The sequence below is a fragment of the Plodia interpunctella genome, chromosome 12 (assembly GCF_027563975.2).
Source record: "Plodia interpunctella isolate USDA-ARS_2022_Savannah chromosome 12, ilPloInte3.2, whole genome shotgun sequence".
Classification (NCBI taxonomy): Eukaryota; Metazoa; Arthropoda; class Insecta; order Lepidoptera; family Pyralidae; genus Plodia; species Plodia interpunctella.
Genome location: NC_071305.1, coordinates 9,987,292 through 10,006,198, shown reverse-complemented (window position 1 = coordinate 10,006,198; position 18,907 = coordinate 9,987,292). Strand labels below are relative to the sequence as shown.

The 18,907-nt window shown below is 33.1% G+C and overlaps 1 protein-coding gene and 1 pseudogene across 1 annotated transcript in view; one reads left to right on the top strand and one right to left on the bottom strand.

Annotated features, from left to right (window-relative positions):
- Ugt50B3 (UDP-glycosyltransferase family 50 member B3) overlaps nucleotides 1-18,907 on the bottom strand; it is a 43,146-nt gene that overhangs the window by 3,630 nt on the left and 20,609 nt on the right. Inside the window, exons 3-6 of the mRNA XM_053752951.2 lie at nucleotides 3,735-3,874; nucleotides 1,540-1,723; nucleotides 869-1,103; nucleotides 379-641 (exon numbers count right to left, since the gene is read on the bottom strand). Of these exons, the coding sequence (XP_053608926.1) occupies nucleotides 379-641; nucleotides 869-1,103; nucleotides 1,540-1,723; nucleotides 3,735-3,874 (822 nt within the window). The remainder of the gene's footprint in view (nucleotides 1-378; nucleotides 642-868; nucleotides 1,104-1,539; nucleotides 1,724-3,734; nucleotides 3,875-18,907) is intronic.
- Nucleotides 10,009-13,867, top strand: LOC128674438 (uncharacterized; annotated as a pseudogene).

Below are 18,907 nucleotides of genomic sequence, written 5' to 3'. Positions count from 1 at the left end.
GTAACTTAACGTAGACTTAACTAAAAATAATAACCTTGCAAATTATTATTTCCTGGCTAAAATATTGATATTATTATAATAGTTTTATGTTTCTTAGTATATGTGCTTATGTCATGTCGAAAGTAAAAAAAAAGATATTTAATCTTGTAACGAATCTGAACACAAATACTATAAATTCTACTCACCACATGTATGTATATCACTTCATACATCAAAATAATGTATGTAAATGCAAAGTTCAAAAATTATCACCACTTCTAAAGATTGTGTATTTCTGTTCTTTGGACAGGACTAATTCAGCAGGCACGACCGTAAGATTGGGTTGCACCGACAACTTTGACATTAACTTTAATGTACGACGTATAAATAAAAACTCACAGGATCCAGTCTTTTCGCCTCCTTGCAATGGATGCACGCCACCTCAGCCACATTAGGTAGATACGGCCTCGGATACGACACCGAGAAGTGTCCATTCTGCAGGATGAAGCTGACGTTCTTTGCCATATCGTAGGAGTGGGGGGTCTGGGGCCCCAGGTGTCTCTTCAGGACGCTGTGGAGGATGCCGATGCTGACGCTGTGCAGGAGCTTCGTCCCGATGTGCCAGCCCGCGTTGAGAGCGCGGTCTATGATGCCCATGTTATCTGTGAAAAGATAGGTAATTAAATTGAACTGGACTCTAAAATTCTGTTAACAAAATCATATTTATTACCTTGAGACCTCATGTTGCTATTATAATGATGATTTTGCCAAAGAATGGTGTGATAAATGTAAAATGGAGACAAAATTCACTTTAGCTGATTGCACAACTAAGAATTCTTGGAAAATCTATGTAGACCTATTACAGCTGATGCCTTAAGGGATCTAGTACCTGTGTAGGCTTTCCCGAAGAAGGGCGTGACGGAATACGGGGCGGGGCTGCCGGAGCCGCTGAAGGGCATGGCGTAGAAGCCGACAGTATTGATGTACATGAAGGGCAGCTTGAGCCGGTGCACCAGCCCCAGCGCGCACTCCGGGTAGCTGCCGTCCAGGATCATCAGATCGAACGTCCTGCCGGAGCTGAGGAAGGACCGCATCTCGTAGTCGCCGAGGAAAGCGTCGCATGCCTGTAAGAAACAAGTATTTAAGTATGATTTCACTTGCTTTAAATACCTAGCAATTTTATTGTCATGGGAATTAAAATTTTTATATGTCATTTTTATAATTTTTGCAAAAGATAATGTGAGGGATATTTTTATATTAGTATGAAATTTCAAGAAATCTCTCATACCGTGGCTGGACGTGGAAGCTATGGGAGCTTTCCACGTCCAGCAATTTCGCATTGTCCGCTACAGATAAACTCTTATAATTTTTCGAGTAGTCTACTTTGGCAATAATAGGTATCACTTAAAAAACTTATTATATTCAAGCAAACTATAATCTTTAAAACATGCGAAGGTCCCACGCAGCCCACATTTAGTATACCATCAAACTACATGAAAATTCTTTCTATCTTCATCTTTTTTTGTATAAATACATAAATTAAGTTTAAATTAGGGATACCTCATATCCATATCTGAGGATATCCATGACCGGCAGCGGTTCTTCTCCCCTCATCCTCGCACCGACGAGGTCGAAGGTCATGTAACCCCTCACGTAGGACACCAGCCCTTCAGGCGCTATCTCCTCCAGGCCTTGAATGTGGAAGTCGGGAGGAAACGCGCTGATTAATGTGATGTTGTGACCCCTGGAAATTATAAGAGAAAAATACATTTTTCACCTGCGCCATAGAAGTCTGCGTCAAAATTTTTCCAAAAACTAGAAGACTTTGTGATAATTTAACAATAGTATTAAACAAAAGACCAAAAACACCAGCCCACCTATATAAAAGTGACATTGTGGACCAAATTTCTTGAATTGGCGCATCCAATTATGAAAGCGAAATATGGCCATTGGAATATAATTATGCATCAACAATTCAAATCAATACCTAAACTAAACAGCTACGGATTTATGATAATACTTTATTTTTAGCAAGTTTCTAATATTACAAATAAATATTTCAGGAGACATTAGTCTGCCCTTTTCAGGTAAATAACTGTTCGAAAATGGATGGATGCTTGTTGCTCTATTTTAGTATTTTCTGGCTACGAAACAACCTTTGAGAGAGGGTGGCGAGGCGAACCTTAGAATATTGAAAATATATTTATAAATAGTCCTAGGATCTTTTATGATATTTTCTGTAGACATTATCGCGGTACAGTTTGCCAAAGTTTGGCGGATTCGGCATATATTGCTATTAGGTCTCCATCAATGTTCGGGAATTCGGTTACAGTGTGTAGCCGGCATAACGTAGTGAGTTTATGATATTGTATCAAAATACCAGTTGAATTTCATGTTTGAAGTAAAACTAGGTACATCCTTTTAGTTTATACGGTTTGGTTTATGAAAAAAGAAATACTATTATATGCCCATGCATATAATAACCCCATGGTTATAGTTATGATGGTCATTATCACACTTGTTACTATTCGGCTGCAGTAGCGTAAAAATCTTTTTGAAATTTTCTTGGCACAATTTCAAGACTGAACGAAAATTTCAACGAGATAGTGATCCAATAAAATATAAAATTTTTAATGAAAAAACGATCTTATCTAGAACTTTTTGAGTTTTCACTTTAACCTTATATCTAAAGTTCATTTTCATTTCTGCTAATAATGAGATTGCTATCAAAATTGTTAGCAAAATTCAGGTTGTTTTTTTTTTATAATTCGTTAAAAAGTGGACTGCTACAAATGTATAGCTTTTATACGAGTACGAAGCCTCGCCGGCGTGAATTTGCCTCGGGAAGTTGTTTATTCCAGAATGAATGGTACCTGTCTTCGTACTTTAATCTGTATGTATCAACGTTTACAATATTTCAATATGATAAATTAACGATCTTACTCGTAACTAGTAAACGTTATAGATATACTTTTATAGAATTTCTCCGAATTAGAATCATAAGGACAAGTTTCAATAATATTCCGGGAAAAGTTACGCAGATCCATACGTTTCTGTGAACGTAATTATCGCTCAAATTCAAATTCAAATTCAAAATTCTTTATTCAATTTAGGATGATATACATCACTTATTGACGTCAAAAATTACTTAAACTAAGTCTACAGCTGGCTTCCAAAGCGCAGGTGAAGAAGAAGCGGCGCAACAAACTTCACCGCAGCCTTTTCTCCAAGGACGTCAATTAACAAATATAGGTCTTATACATAATAAAATTATTAAGGATAACGACGATCGTTGAAGCAATCTGCCACCGAATTCCATCTATAATAACCTTTTAGCAAAATTCGCTCAGCGTCTGTGATTGACATTACACATCTAAACTTTCTGTTTATGATTCAATTCTTAACTTCGAAAATGATTTAGATTAACACATAACAAAATTCTGTTCTCAAACTGCCCACAGGAAGTGAACACGTCACTCTCATTAATCTCAAATTCTTCGACTGAATTTAGAACTTCACATCCTAGATCTAGTTTTATTAGGTATACTTAGGGTCATCTTGTTTTTATAAAATACCTTTTTTAATAAATTAGCACTAGTAAATCTTTCGCACCATCTCGGAAAATTTTCTGAGATAGAATGATTAGAAAGATTTTTGACATCATATTTTAATCTTATCTGTCGCATGCAGGTCATGTATGCAAATTCTGTCCCATTTTGTCACACTGTCAACAAAAAATACTATATAGACTTTACCTCCTGATGAGTCCCCTGGAGAGCTCCCAGAAAGGCATTTTGTGGGACTTGGTGCCACCCATGGTGACCATGAGGATGTCGCTGCCGCAGGCCGCCGCCAGCAGCACGGGCAGACACAGTATGGGCCACCGCGACCCCACCTGGGATTAAAGACTACTTTTATTACCTACTCTTTGAAGCTGTGGTGAATATGACTGTACTGTGTATATGATATGACCAAACCAGACAAGGTTTAAACAATGGGTTTCATTTTGAATGGTGGTCTTATATGTGTTACATGTTTTAAAATAGATATTTCCAACCGATTGATATTTGATATATTGTACACACGTTCCTCCCGACGAGGGAATTCCTCAACGGTGTGTTTACTGATACTTACGCAACACATATTTAATGAAGTAATATCTTTCTAACAACAATTAAAGCTTATAACAAAAGTGCAATTTTTATAAAATACCTATTGGAAATAATAACGAGATGGAAAAATCTGGAATCGATTTTCTTCCGGCATTTCTTCTACAATATTTGACGGAACCAGATAAAACATCACGACGGTAAACTTAAGTTGAATGATGTGGGCTGGTCCAACTACAACACCTCGAGTTGCGTAAATTTTGACGATAATGGCGTACTCCGCATATTTCTGCTCAGGTTACAGTTCTCAGGTAAAACGTCAAAGTTGACTGGTGCAATCCACTCTAAGCGGATCATATTACAAATCAATCTACTTATAACAAACGTAACTGATAAGTCGTTTATCATGATTTAATCTTGTCTTAAGTTAATTTCTGAACATCTGAACGTGGATCGGTAAGGTCCGGTAAAAATAATAATGTTATATATCCTCCAAAAGTATTGCATTACAGGAAGAAAAATTGCGGTGTTGTAAGTTGTTGCACGCAATAGGGAACGATATCGAATTCCAAGATGAATTTCGTGAATCCATTGTTGGCAATGTCGGTAAAAGAGAATTATTATATTTATGCTGAAATATAGAATTTATACAAGACAAGTAATATTATAAACGTGAAATTGTGTTTGTCCTTCTTTCACGTGTTAGAAGAGGATGGATTGAGATGATGTTTGGTGTGGAGATAATTGGAGAGCAGTCACAGAACAGTACAGTATCTATCAAATGATTAAGAGTAAGTATGTACACATAGATACTGTATCACGTATTAATTCCTTACGGGGTAGACAGGGCCAAAAGTTTCTAAAGAGACTTATTGGTAAAATTGTGATTAAAATGTGATACTTAGCTTGCTAAGCCTATCGCCTATGGAAAGAATTCAATCAAGTCAAGAACTTACAGACTGAAATCAACACTGAGAGATATGGTCAATTTAAACGAACCATCTTTTACAAATACAACATCACAGATCAAACCTACATCGACGATATAACTCGTTTCAAATTATTATCATCTCATATGTTTTCGTCGTTTAAAATCAAAAGGCGACCTCTATGAATGTATGCAGTCCTTTCATAATAAAGAATTTAGGTACTTATACTACTACTACTTTTACTATTTAATAATTTAAGTGGACAATATTTTAGCGCAACTACACAGATTTACAATAATCTGCGCGGTCGAGGCCGTGTGCACTCGCAGTGCAAGACAATGCATTCTCACGGCTCTGAACATTGCAGCGATTGACGTACTTGACATCTAATTTTAAACTCAAGCTCAAATTGCTTATTGGCATAAATGTATATAAGACAAGATACAATAATTGCCATTTAATTTGGAAAAAATGTAGTGGAATTTGTTGCGCCGCTTCTTCTCCACTAGCGCTGGTGGTAACGTTAATTTTAAGTAAACTATTTACGTCAACTGGTTCATATAGCATGAAAATAAATATTTGAAAAGAGCTTGTTGAGTTATAACAACCCTACCGCAGCTCTAGCCTGCAGCAATTACAGTATTATATTCGATAAGTATCATCGAAATCCATATATTTATTTTCTTTTATTTAGTTGAGACTTTGAAAACTAAAACAATATACCTACCTAATGGAAACATGAAGCCGCACATAAGTTTTTTTACAAATAGGAACTAATTAAATAATATTAAGTTGTAAAATACACTAAATGAGTGAAAGAAATATATTTTTTGAATTTGAATTATTTCCGGAGCTCACATCCAATTTTCCATTTTTCCGCAAGTCTAGTCAAAGCTTCCTTAGACTTTGAATATAAACTGTGTATGAAGGACAGTTTCATTATAACCTACTAGTATTAATAATGATATTACGATACACCTGACTATCTGACTGACTCTTTTGACTGCCTAAATAAATACGTTTATTTTTTTACGTTCTTCGTAATTTTGTAAATATATATTTATTTTGATTATGCTATATGGCTGGGCAGAAAAAAAAATTGTAAATGCATTCACTTTATTTAGAATCTATAAAGGATTTCTTTTTCGTAGCTATTAATATGGAAAACAGTCACAAAAAATGACCAAAGAAATTTTGTATTTATAATTTCTTATTGTTAAATGTTTTTATATGGTTTTTATATGAACTTGAAAATCACACTGTATAACAAGCCCAAGATAAATAGTTTTTTTTTAAACGTACCTAATTTTCCCTATTCTACATAGCCCTACATATTATAATAAACTACGTAGACCTACTGAGCCGGGGATTAGAATGAATATTTATATAACTTATATCGAAAAACATATTTTGCAATTTATTTTATCTTCCTATGTTTTGAAATATACGTGAAAATGTTAGCGCTGGCGCCCAATCCAGAAAATCATTCCACAGTATTATATTGTGTCGGTGTTTCGCACACAACTCTCTGGCTTAGAGAAATGTATTATTACTATCGTCTGTAGACTTCGTGTTTCTAAATTGTATCTCTCAAAGGGGTAGTCAATAGATACAGGTGTTCCCTGTGTGACCACACAAAGCTGAAATCGAAAAATGGCATTCACCATGAGTTATTCTTCAAACATTTTTTGTAAGTCGAGATATGTCGAATGCTAATTAGCATTTCAAAAAAAATACTAATTATATTTGTCCTAATGCTGATTAGCATTAGGACAAACATAATTCAATTCGGCTCCCTATCTCGACTTTGAGAAAAATTTTTTGAAGAATAACTCAAAGTGAATGCAGTTTGATGATTGAAAAATCGAATGAAAATGCACTGCATCTAAATAAATAAATATCAAAGATTTATTTGAACGTAAGGCAAAGCAAGTTGTTGTATTAGTAGTTTATAACAACCACAAAATATATATCGTTTCTTTTACATAAAGGCTATGGAAAACGAAATATTTTACTGATACGAGTATATCCCTAATCTATGCTTGCCACTACGGAAACATTCATGGGTTAGTCAGATTCGCATTTTTATCATATCAATGTTTTTAGTGTAAGCCTATTTTATTATGATTAATATGAATTATAATTAATATTAGACACCTTATTGAAAATGATTCACGAATGTTACATATTTAAGTGTTTGATTTGATAGTACTAAAACATCACAAATGTAATTAAACACTTTAAATTGGAGTATACATATATTGCATTATTAAAATTCGTATTATATTATAATAATGCCTAATATTAAATTTAATATAACTTATGTAATAAAATGAATTAATTAAATGGATGTGAATAATTATTCAGATAGTCAGTTGACTTTGTCTGTCTTCGTGGACGGATAGCATTATATTCGAAGTAGTCGTTGTTTGGCGGTAGTACAGTGCAGACGTTCTCCTGAGAACGTTTTGTTAAATTGTTAAATTTTGAAATATTGTGAAGTACACTAAAGTTGTGAAGAATATATGTGTTATAATTATAACCACTGGATTTTATTTTGGAATTTCCTGCTCATCCTGAAGTCATTGTCTATATTAGTATCAGCACTGAGGTACGATGACCCTGTAGTAACGAAAAATAAAAAGAATAATATGTATAAGGTGTGTCAACACCTGGTGACCAGTATTACGAAACTTATAGCTCCAACAGCATTTTCCAGATGTTTCAAAGTTGTATTCATTTAAAGTTTTTCGCTTGAGCTTTCGAGCGGATTATTACTAAGAACGTGCTTATATATTTAATTAATTTTACTATCCTTATTAAAACATCGGCTTAACATCGGGATGTTATCCCTCAACTCAGAAAGGTTATCCCCAAGTACCCTAAGGTTGAGGTCTCTCTCATCTCCGCATGTTCGTGCTTGCGTTGGGGGCTATGACGTCGCAAAGCGCGGCGTCAGCGTAAAAATAACCTTAAAATTTTAAAGATTCGGCCGTGATTATACAATGCCGCTTTTCTGACGTCTAGCCATGAAACTATACTCAGTCAAAAAATGTCTGGCATATGCTGTTTGTCTGAAGGGAAAACCAAAGAGTGCTTGCTTGATGTCGTCAAGGAATATATCTATGCCAGTGGTCTGGTGGACCACTGAGACAACACAACACCAAAAGGAGGAAAGGTAGAAATGCTCACCCTGGACTTCAACGGTTAACGGCTGAGGAAGGAACCGGGAAAACATTTAAATGAGAAATAGAGAGAGAGACAGTTTGTTTTATTCAACAAGGATACCAAATTTAATGAAAATCTATCTGGTACATTTTCCAACAAGCTCGTGTTTAAACTTTATTTCCAAAATTATAAACAAAAAGGATATCTATCAATATGAATAAGACACAACAGAAATTTCATTTCAATCTTCGTAAATTTTCTGTTCTTCATTATGTTAAACCAATGGAAGGAAAAGGCATCATGCGCCGACCCCATTTAATTGGTATTTGGTAAGAAGCCAGAAGAAGAATGTGTTAAACCAATCAACAGGAAAAGTTTATTACAAATTAAAGATTTTATACGCATGTTACAAGTTTTCTCTTGGTACCGTCCACTGCTTTTCCAGTTGTTTTGTTTGATGCTTATACTACAGTAATAATGTTTGATTTTCAATGAATTTGGGCTGGTTCAAATGCTGCTCACTGTACAATTTGTACACCTACGATTGAAGATTATGCAAACACTTGTTAAGTTTCAATTAAATGAACTCTGCGCGGCAATCATAGAGGAATGTGGAGGAAAGAGAATTATTAGGATAGTTTCGTAAGCATATCTCGTGTTGCAGTTCAAGTTGCAATTATTTTGCAATATATACCTTTTGATACGACTGCGGTGACGCCCCACAAAGAAGGTTATTTGAAGGAATGAGGTTACGAAACGTAGAATATCTACTTATCCTTATTTATATTTGACCGAACAAATAATGGTTCGCTTAATGGATTTCGACAAAATTTGATACATGGATAAGAAACTCCAGAACGTTATGTCCATCTTTTTAGAATGTGGGCACAAATAAGTCTTCAAAAACTCACAAAACAAGAATCCTATATTGTGTTTGAAATATGAATATAGGTACTTCTATATTATAAACTTCTTGGTCACTGTACTTTTGTGTGACAAATAAATCGTTGGTTGATTGAAACAATTTCTTAAAAATGCCTGCAACTTTCAAAGTTTTTTAACCATTTTTTTTTCACATGCGGGTCAATTGGAAAGCAATTTTACACGTAGCAATTTTACGCGTAGTGACAGTATTGAAGATATTTTTATGCCACTGTGGATTAACGAAAGTGCGCAAGGTATATAATCAATAACATTTACCGGAAAAAAAATACATTTTGGACCTATAGCTTCAAAGAAAGGCTCGATCCATTTTAGTTTCAGTTAAATTTCGATATACTGTCGTATTTGTGGTATTTGTGCAACATATTAATATGTATATCATAACCATGGACAAGCAAACTATAATAAAGCCACATAAATGACCGATTTCGATATTAAAAACATTTTCGTAATAGTAAGATCCTTGAGTAAGACTGATCTATATTCGAACGCAATGCTTGTGTCTTTGATGTAATCTTTTCGCGGTAAAGGTCAGGAGGGGAAGGATATATATATATATATATATATATATATAGATATATATATATATATATATATATATATATATATATATATATATATATATATATATATATATATATATATATATATATATATATATATATATATATATATATATATTGATTCTGCTTGATTGATGAAATAAAATTGATTTTAATATCAGTCAACAAATTTTATATGTAATTTTGTATTGTATAAGACAAAGTCACCCGTCGCGTCTGCTTCTAAGCTTTCTTCTTTTAAACCACGCAACGGATTTTGATGCGGATTTCACTGTAATTTAGATGATTTATCAACGAAAGCTCATAAGCAGGGTGTGAGGTTAGACTAAGTACCTATTTAATCTTCTATTATGTTAATCTTTGTACCACCTATATAATTGTGTTATTCCTTCAAATATAGTAGTATTATTCGAGCATTCACTCGTTTCATTTACCTGACTACGTCACACCCTTATATGGCGACCCTGCCTATGGAATCTTCCACCGCGCCGCGAATTTGAGACGTTACTCGTGTAATCGTTAATAAGGACAATGGAAAAGTACCAGTTCTATCTTTGTTTCGGACTAAACGCTAGTGTACACGTGAATAAAAAATTTCACAAAAATAATGGGCTCCCCACAGTCTAAAGAAGAAACCCTGGTCATCCAGAATGCTGCGGCTGGCGATAATAAAGCAACTACAGAACAAATTCGCTTTCATATGAGCACCACAAATATTATCCTGTGTGTTATCCTGTTAATTATACTGTGTGGCGTGCTGTTCTTCATATATCGACTATATAGAAAATGCCATAGAAAATGGATTGTTAAGGAGATAAATCGGGCGACTATAAGAAGATCACTTTTCCGGCGACAGTTGGAAGACCTTAACCCACCCCAAAAAATCTATTCAAAAGAAATGGTGTAAAAAATAAATAAAAATAAAAGTGCATAAATATATTTCAAAAGTGAAAATTTATTATATAAAAATAAATATTAAAAAAAAAAAAAAAAAAGTGAAAATAATAAAATACAATAATCTACTTAAAAAAAAAAAAAAAAAGTATCTTAAATATATAATCAAATATCCTAATAATAATTTTATGTACGAGATATAGGTCACCGGTAAGGAATGCAGCGACTTTCCATATACGGACGGACGGATGATGCACTGTGACTGAACTTTGGACTTGATAGTGTTAATTGTAATCGCGATTATATTTTAAAGTCTATTTTTATTTATTTTTTAATGTGTTATGTTCTTTATGTGCACAGGTACAAGAATATTTTACTCTACGTTATGGTGGTAAGTGACTAATGGAAACTATTATATCATTGTATGAGGAATTAAAGAAAATTAGAGTATATTTAATTAAATTAGGAGCCAGTCGAAGAACGGAAAAAGTGTTAGTAAACAAATTAAATGAGATTAATGCAATCTATGAGAAATATGAGACGTGGCTGATAGGTTTTGAAGAAAAACTTAAGAGAAAATATTATAGTTCGGATGATATTATATTAATCAAAAATTATTGTAGTCGATTTTTAGAGTTACATGAAAATATTTTAGTGTTGTGTAATAGTGATAAGCCGAAGTCATCGTTCAACATGAATTCTTTTGATTTAAAAACGGCGTTAAATCTTTTACCTATTATGACAAATGAGGAGTCGAATACAAAACAGTTGATTGATAACATTGAATATTATAATACTTTATTGAAAGAAGATACATGTAAACAAAATTAAATTAATTTCGTATTAAAAAGTAGGCTTTCTCCTGAAGCTAAGTTAAAATTAAAATCAAAATATGAATCAGTTAATGAGTTAATTATTGATATGAGAAATGTATTATTGTGTAAGAAAGCTGCAACGGCAATACAAAATAAATTACAAAAAATTAGACAAAATGACTTGTCAATTGCTGACTATGGTAAAGAAATAACGGAACTATTTGTTGATTTAACGATAACGCAAGCTGACGGGAATGATCAATGCTATAAAATATTAAAACCTATTAATGAAAAAATGGCTGTTAAGCAATTTGCTGACGGCTTGCGTAATCGTCGACTTAGTACGATTATTTCTGCCAGGAATTATAGTTCACTTAAAGATGCTGTACAGGCAGCCCAAGATGAAGAAGTATCAATTCCTTCAACATCTGGAGAAATCATGGGTATGTACAAGAAACCATACCATAATAAATATTTCAACAATGGTTCAAATTATTATAGAAGCTGGCGTGGAGGACGTTGCCGCTATCCTGTACATAGAGGAAGAGCTCGAGGACAGCAAGCAGCTCATCTAGCTTCTCGAGGACAAGGGTCACGAGGTCAGTACACGCGAGGAAGTAGCGGAGGTCCACAGCAGAGAGGTAAATTTTTTAATTCAACTAGAGGAAATCAAGGGATGCGTAATAATCGTAATATTCATTTAATGCATGATAATGATAATAATAATTTCGAAAAATTTGAAGAGTCAGAACTTTCTTTGAATCAGTTTTTTCGTGAGGAATAGTGAAAAATTTATTTTAGCCAGTGATAGTAATTGTTATATTTCTTTACTTTCATCATCATGTAATAATTATAACAAAAAATATTTTTTAGTAGATTCTGGAGCATCAATATCGGCATGTACGTATAAACATGCTATAGAATGTAACATTCCAATCCATAAGGAGAATGTAACAGTCAACGGTTTAGGTGGAAGTGTACAAGCAATAGGATACTTATTTTTACCATTAACTTTTAATAATGAAACATTCAATCATAAGTTTTTTGTTTTTCAAAATTTACCAATTAAAGGAAGTGGAATTTTAGGCCGTGATTTTTTAAATAGATGCAAAGCTCAATTAGACTTCAGTAAAAATACTTTGACATTATTTATTAATTCGAAAATTACTTTACCTTTAATAAATACATGTAATGTTATTTTTGAGATCCCAACTAGAAGCGAGTCAATACATTTTATACATACGGACATTAATGAAGATTGTGTCATATTATCTCAAGAAATAAAACATGGTATATTTTTAGCAAGTTCCATATGTTCACCAAAAGATGGATTGATTCCTGTTAGAATACTTAATGTTACTGAAAATGATGTTCAACTCACAGAAATAAATCCAAAAATTGATAAAGTTAGTAACTATAATATTTGTGAATTTGAAAAGTCAACGACCGATTCAAATAGAGTGAAAAAACTTTTCTCATTAATGAAATTGCAACATTTAAATATTGAGGAACAAAAAACTATTGAGAACATTTGCGCTAAATATTCAGATATATTTTACCTCCCTGGTGATAAATTAAGTACTACTGATGTATACACACATACTATTTCTGTCAAACCTAATACAAATCCAATCTTTTCAAAACAATATCGTTTGCCATACTCTCAAAAGGACGAAATTAAACGCCAAATTGATAAAATGTTAGAGGAAGGGATAATTGAACCTAGCAAGAGCGATTGGTCTAGTCCAATACTGTTAGTACCTAAAAAATCAGATTCAACAGGAGACAAAAAATGGAGGCTTGTCGTAGATTATAGGAAATTGAATAATCAGATTGAAGACGATAAATTCCCACTACCAGATATTACTGAAATTCTGGACTCGTTGTCAGGTAGCATTTATTTCACACATTTAGACTTGCATCAAGGATACTATAATGTTAATTTAGATGAAAACAGTAGAAAATTTACAGCTTTCCATTCAGGACAGTATCAGATGACACGTATGCCAATGGGACTTAAAACTAGCCCAAGTTCATTTTCCAGAATGATTACATTGGCAATGGCTGGTCTAAATTATGAAAAATGTCTAATTTATTTAGATGACTTAATTGTTTTTGGCCGTAATTTAACAATTCATAATAAAAATTTACAAGATGTTTTTGAAAGATTACGTCAGGTCAATTTAAAATTGAACCCAGTAAAATGCGATTTTCTTAAAAAAGAAATTTTGTATTTAGGTCATGTGATTTCTAATGAAGGTATAATGCCGGATCCTGCAAAAATATCTGCAGTACAAAATTATCCAGTTCCTACAAATTCAGACGAAGTAAAAAGATTTGTAGCTTTCACGAATTACTATAGAAAATTCATACCAAAATTTGCAGAAATCGCATATCCTTTAAATAAATTAACTAGAAAAGGCGTACCATTTGAATGGAATACCGAAAGTCAAAACTCTTTTGAAAAACTAAAATGAACTACTAATAAGCCCACCTGTGTTACAGTATCCCGATTTTTCGGAACAAAATAAATTTATAGTACAAACTGATGCTTCAAATAATGCTATAGGAGCAATTTTATCAAACAAAAATGGACGACCAATAGCTTATGCTAGTAGGAGCTTAAATAAAGGTGAAAAGAATTATCCAGTGATAGAAAAAGAATTGCTAGCAATAGTATGGGCTGTGAAGTATTTTCGTCCATATTTATATGGACGCCCATTTAAAATACTGACAGACCATAAACCACTAGTATACTTGTTCAATATGAGAGATCCTTCGAGTAGGCTCATGAAGTTTAGAATCATATTAGAGGAATATAATTTTGAAGTAGAATATGTTAAAGGTTCTGAAAATGCAGCTGCAGATGCATTGTCTAGAATCACATTAAATGATTTAAAAGAAATGCACGAAAGTGTTATTAATGTTATGACAAGAGCGGGCGCAAGAAAATTAAATAAACTAGATTCATCGGTAGATATGGATGCTTTAGACTTGAGGCCTGATCAACCAAAGGTCGTAAGTACCCATATAAGACCGAAAGAATCAGTAGAATTAAAACTTATTGATATTAAGGGACTAAAACAATTTAAAAAAGAGGGAATTATCACAAAAGAAAATAAAATATTATGCTATATTGAAAGTAAAAGAACAATTTATGTGAAATTTCTAGATTCTCAATCACAAATGACGCGAGGCGAATTTGTGAGAGATTTAGATAATTTTTGTAATTTATTAAAGTTAGAAGAAATATACATATTAAAGAGTAAAGATAATGAAATTTTTATAGAAAAATTATTAGATAAAATAAAAAACGATAAGAATAGGTCCGGACCGCGTATATGTATTTTAAGTAATGTAAAAAGAATTGAGAATAAACATGATAGAAAAATAATTTTAAATGATTTTCATCTCTTGCCTAGCAGTGGCCATGCTGGTATGAGAAGAATGTCAAACAACATAAAGAAATATTATTTCTGGCCTGGTATTGATAAAGATGTTAGAGAATTTGTAAAACGTTGCGACAGTTGTCAACGTCAAAAACATTCAATACCAAAGAAAGAACCAATGGAAATTACTAGTACAGCGCATACTGCATTTGAAAAAGTATTCTTAGATCTTGTTGGTCCTTTGGAAAGAGATAATGATAATTATTCTTATATACTAACGTGTCAATGCGAACTGACAAAATATGTAGAAGGTTATCCCTTAATTTCCAAAAAAGCTGATGAAGTAGCAAGATCGTTTGTTAATAATTTTATTCTCAGGTATGGTGTGCCAAAATGTATAGCTACAGATAGAGGGAAGGAGTTTTTATCAGAAATTTTTCAAGAGGTATGTAAATTATTAAATATTAAACAACTCAACTCAACAGCCCACCATCACGAGTCCATAGGAGCTCTGGAAGTCACTCACAAACATTTGAATGCGTTTCTACGTATTCAAACAGAGAATCACCCGGAGATGTGGAGTAAGTGGATTCCTTTTTGGTGTTTCTCTTACAATACAGGAGTTCATACTGAAACAGATTTCACCCCGTACGAGTTGGTGTTTGGTAAGAAATGTTCTCTCCCTAGTAATCTGACAAATGATGTAGAACCTCTTTATAATTATGAGAGCTATCCACATGAATTGAAATACCGTTTGCAACTTTCTCAAAAAGAGGCTAGAAATAATTTGTTAAGAAGTAAGATAAATAGAAAGTATGTGTATGACAAAATATTAATCCTGTAAGCTATAAGGAAAATGATTTAATTTTAGTAAAAAATAATACACCTAGTAATAAATTAGATAATATATATTTAGGCCCTTATAAAGTTATTAAGGACATACCACCAAACGTAGAGATAATAAATAAGTATGGTAAAATAGACATTGTACATAAAAACCGTACAAAACCTTATTATAAAACGTAAAAAATAGATTATATTTTATCAATTTGACTGTAAAAAAAAATATATTATATAAATTCATTTTTTTTTTCAATAAGTGCGGTGATGTGAGGTTAGACTAAGTACCTATTTAATCTTCTATTATGTTAATCTTTGTACCACCTATATAATTGTGTTATTCCTTCAAATATAGTAGTATTATTCGAGCATTCACTCGTTTCATTTACCTGACTACGTCACACCCTTATAAGGGTCACTAATAAAAATTAAATTTATAGGTAACATTTATAGCTCAGAGATCTGACGGTCATTAACATAGTAACGAACCTCAGGCAAAATATCTGTGAAAACAAGTACTTACATATATTTGCAGTAAATACCTACGCTGGGAATCGAACCCACGACCCGAGATGTCAGACGATTTAATGTCCAGCACCACACCACCACCCTCTTGGAAGTCGTCGTATATCAGTATTGTAATTAGCAACTTGGTATGTAGTGTTAATTTGCACAGCCGGATATATTTTGATGAATGCATCATTTAAATTATATTGAGTATAGTCCCACAGAAGATTTCACTACAATTAATACACACGCGATTAGGATGCCGCCGGAAAATATAATAGCTACTGTGTCAGTATCGGCAATAATTGATGAATAATCTATGTAACTTGTATAATTTTAACTGTACTCAAACCAGAAAATAGTCATCACATTTAGTCACGATTTCAGCGGGATTGTATCGCTTTCAGGTTAACTTTCACGTTGTCCCCAACAAAAGCAAAAATGTCCCATTTTCAATATGTCTCTCATTGAAAATAAAGAAGATTCGCCGGAACAGTGTTATATTAATTTACAATAGTTAACTATGGCGAAAAATATTTATTTCATAACACAGCCTAAAAAATCTTTCGCCAAAAAGTTTTCCATAAATATAGTCAGCTACACCCATATCACTACTCATTATTAAACAAATATATCCCTATGTATGCTTAGATCTTTAAAACTACTAGGTTACGTTGTCTATGAAACTGCAATGAAATTTGATGCTGGTCTTTTTAATAGATAGCGTAATTCGTGAGGTCTATAATTTATTATAGTTTTACCCGAGCGAAGCATTAACGAGCTGTTAGTATATATTTTAAAAAAAATTACAGAATGAGACAGGCACAGAGAAGGAACTAAGAACTAAAGTAATAGATATTTATTTAATACTGAAAAATATAATAAAAGCTTGTAAGAAAGTATCGATACAAATGTCAATTCGATACAAGGTTATCGATTGCATTGCTAAATGTCAATACAGGGTCACCCCGAGGCTGCGTATTAACCAGTTTTTTTTAAATAATTAAATTAACAAGTTTATTGAAAACTGACACAACGGCTTCGACCATAGATAAAAGAAAAATCGACCATTTAACATAGTGATTATGATAAATTTATTTATTCTTGAAACTTAAAGGAAAATATCTTTATTATGTATAATTATTTAATGTTATTTATAAGAGCGACTTATGACAATTTGTGGGTCTTAGTTTCCTGAATTAAAATTATTTTATTTCTGTAAATATATTATTTCATCAAATTTCTCCACTCATTAAATCAAGCAAAGTTAACGAAACATTAGCTGTATAGCTCATGAATGATGAATGTTACGTGAATACGTTACGGAGTTGGTTTAGTATTGAAATAGTTGAGTGTTGGCTCACCGGCCATCGCCCCGGGGTTAAGTCATGCAACAGGGTTCAAATTATTGTCATTACTGGTAACACCGGCTTTTGCCCGCCACTTTCCTTGGGCGCTAACGCGAAGAAATCCACTTGTAGAATACTGAATATATGTATCATTGGTTCGGTGGTTTAATCCGCCTGTGATGGATCGGTCTCAGTTTCGAATCTTACTTTTGCTAGGTACATGAAATTGTGTACCACTCTGACTCGTGTATTCAGTTTCATTAGGCCAACATTTACTCATAGTGAAAGAAAACCAGTTTGTCAATGATTTAATATATCAACTATTTGTGTGATATGAAGAAAAAATCAGTCCATTAATATTACTCAGAAAATTATTGAGGTGTATCATTCAATTGAATGATATCTGGACACTCAATGGTGTGTCAGATGTCATGCATTAGCTACTAGACTAACTCCAAGAGTGAGTTCAGTGTTAATGAAAAAATAGCAGCTATTTTTCTACTAACTAACTTAATCTACAGTGAGTGTTACTATAGTAGTGTTAATATTTTCACTAAGAACCTATAGTCCAGCCCACAAAGTGTGACTGAATAAAAAGTACAAAGTGATTAGTTTGACGACCTCGGTGGCGCAGTGGTAAAGTTCTTGCCACTGAACCGAGAGGTCCTGGGTTCGATCCCCGATCGGGTCATGGTGGAAAATGATCTTTTTCTGATTGATCCGGGTCTTGGATTTTTATCTATATATGTATTTGTTATAAAATATAGTATCGTTGAGTTAGTAACCCATAACACAAGTCTCGAACTTACTTTGGGGCTAGCTCAATCTGTGTGATTTGTCCTAATATATTTATTAGTTTGTTATTAAACCTGTGATTTCTTAAGGCATAATAAACCAGCATGATTTAACCATGGATAAATAACACTAACTGAACACTACTAACTATTATAATGAACCATTTCCAAGCAATTCTTAACGAGCATAATTACCATACAAATGGCCACTGGTGGACTAAAGACGTAGCCTGTGTTTGTAAACAAACAGACATGTGACCAACACAATAGATCCCATTACACCCTGCCTTATTTGACAGACAAGTAAGAAATAGGGAAGTACCTACGACATGAATTCATATTCAGTCATTTGATATGATAGGTTATGCTCGTGTAATGCGGAAGTTTTCAACATTGGTCAGGATTTAGCCTGAGGCTGCAATACGCGAGGGTCTGGGGCGAACATATTTCAACTAGACTGAAACAAAACACTAACCACATGCAACTAATAAATGAACTGTGAACTTTAAATGTAAGTTCCTGATTTAATGGTATATAAGGAAATATATATTTTTGAGTATATTAGCATAGCAAGCGTGCCATGACGCACAGGTCAGATCTAATTCCTAATTCTCCTAAAATCTTTTTTT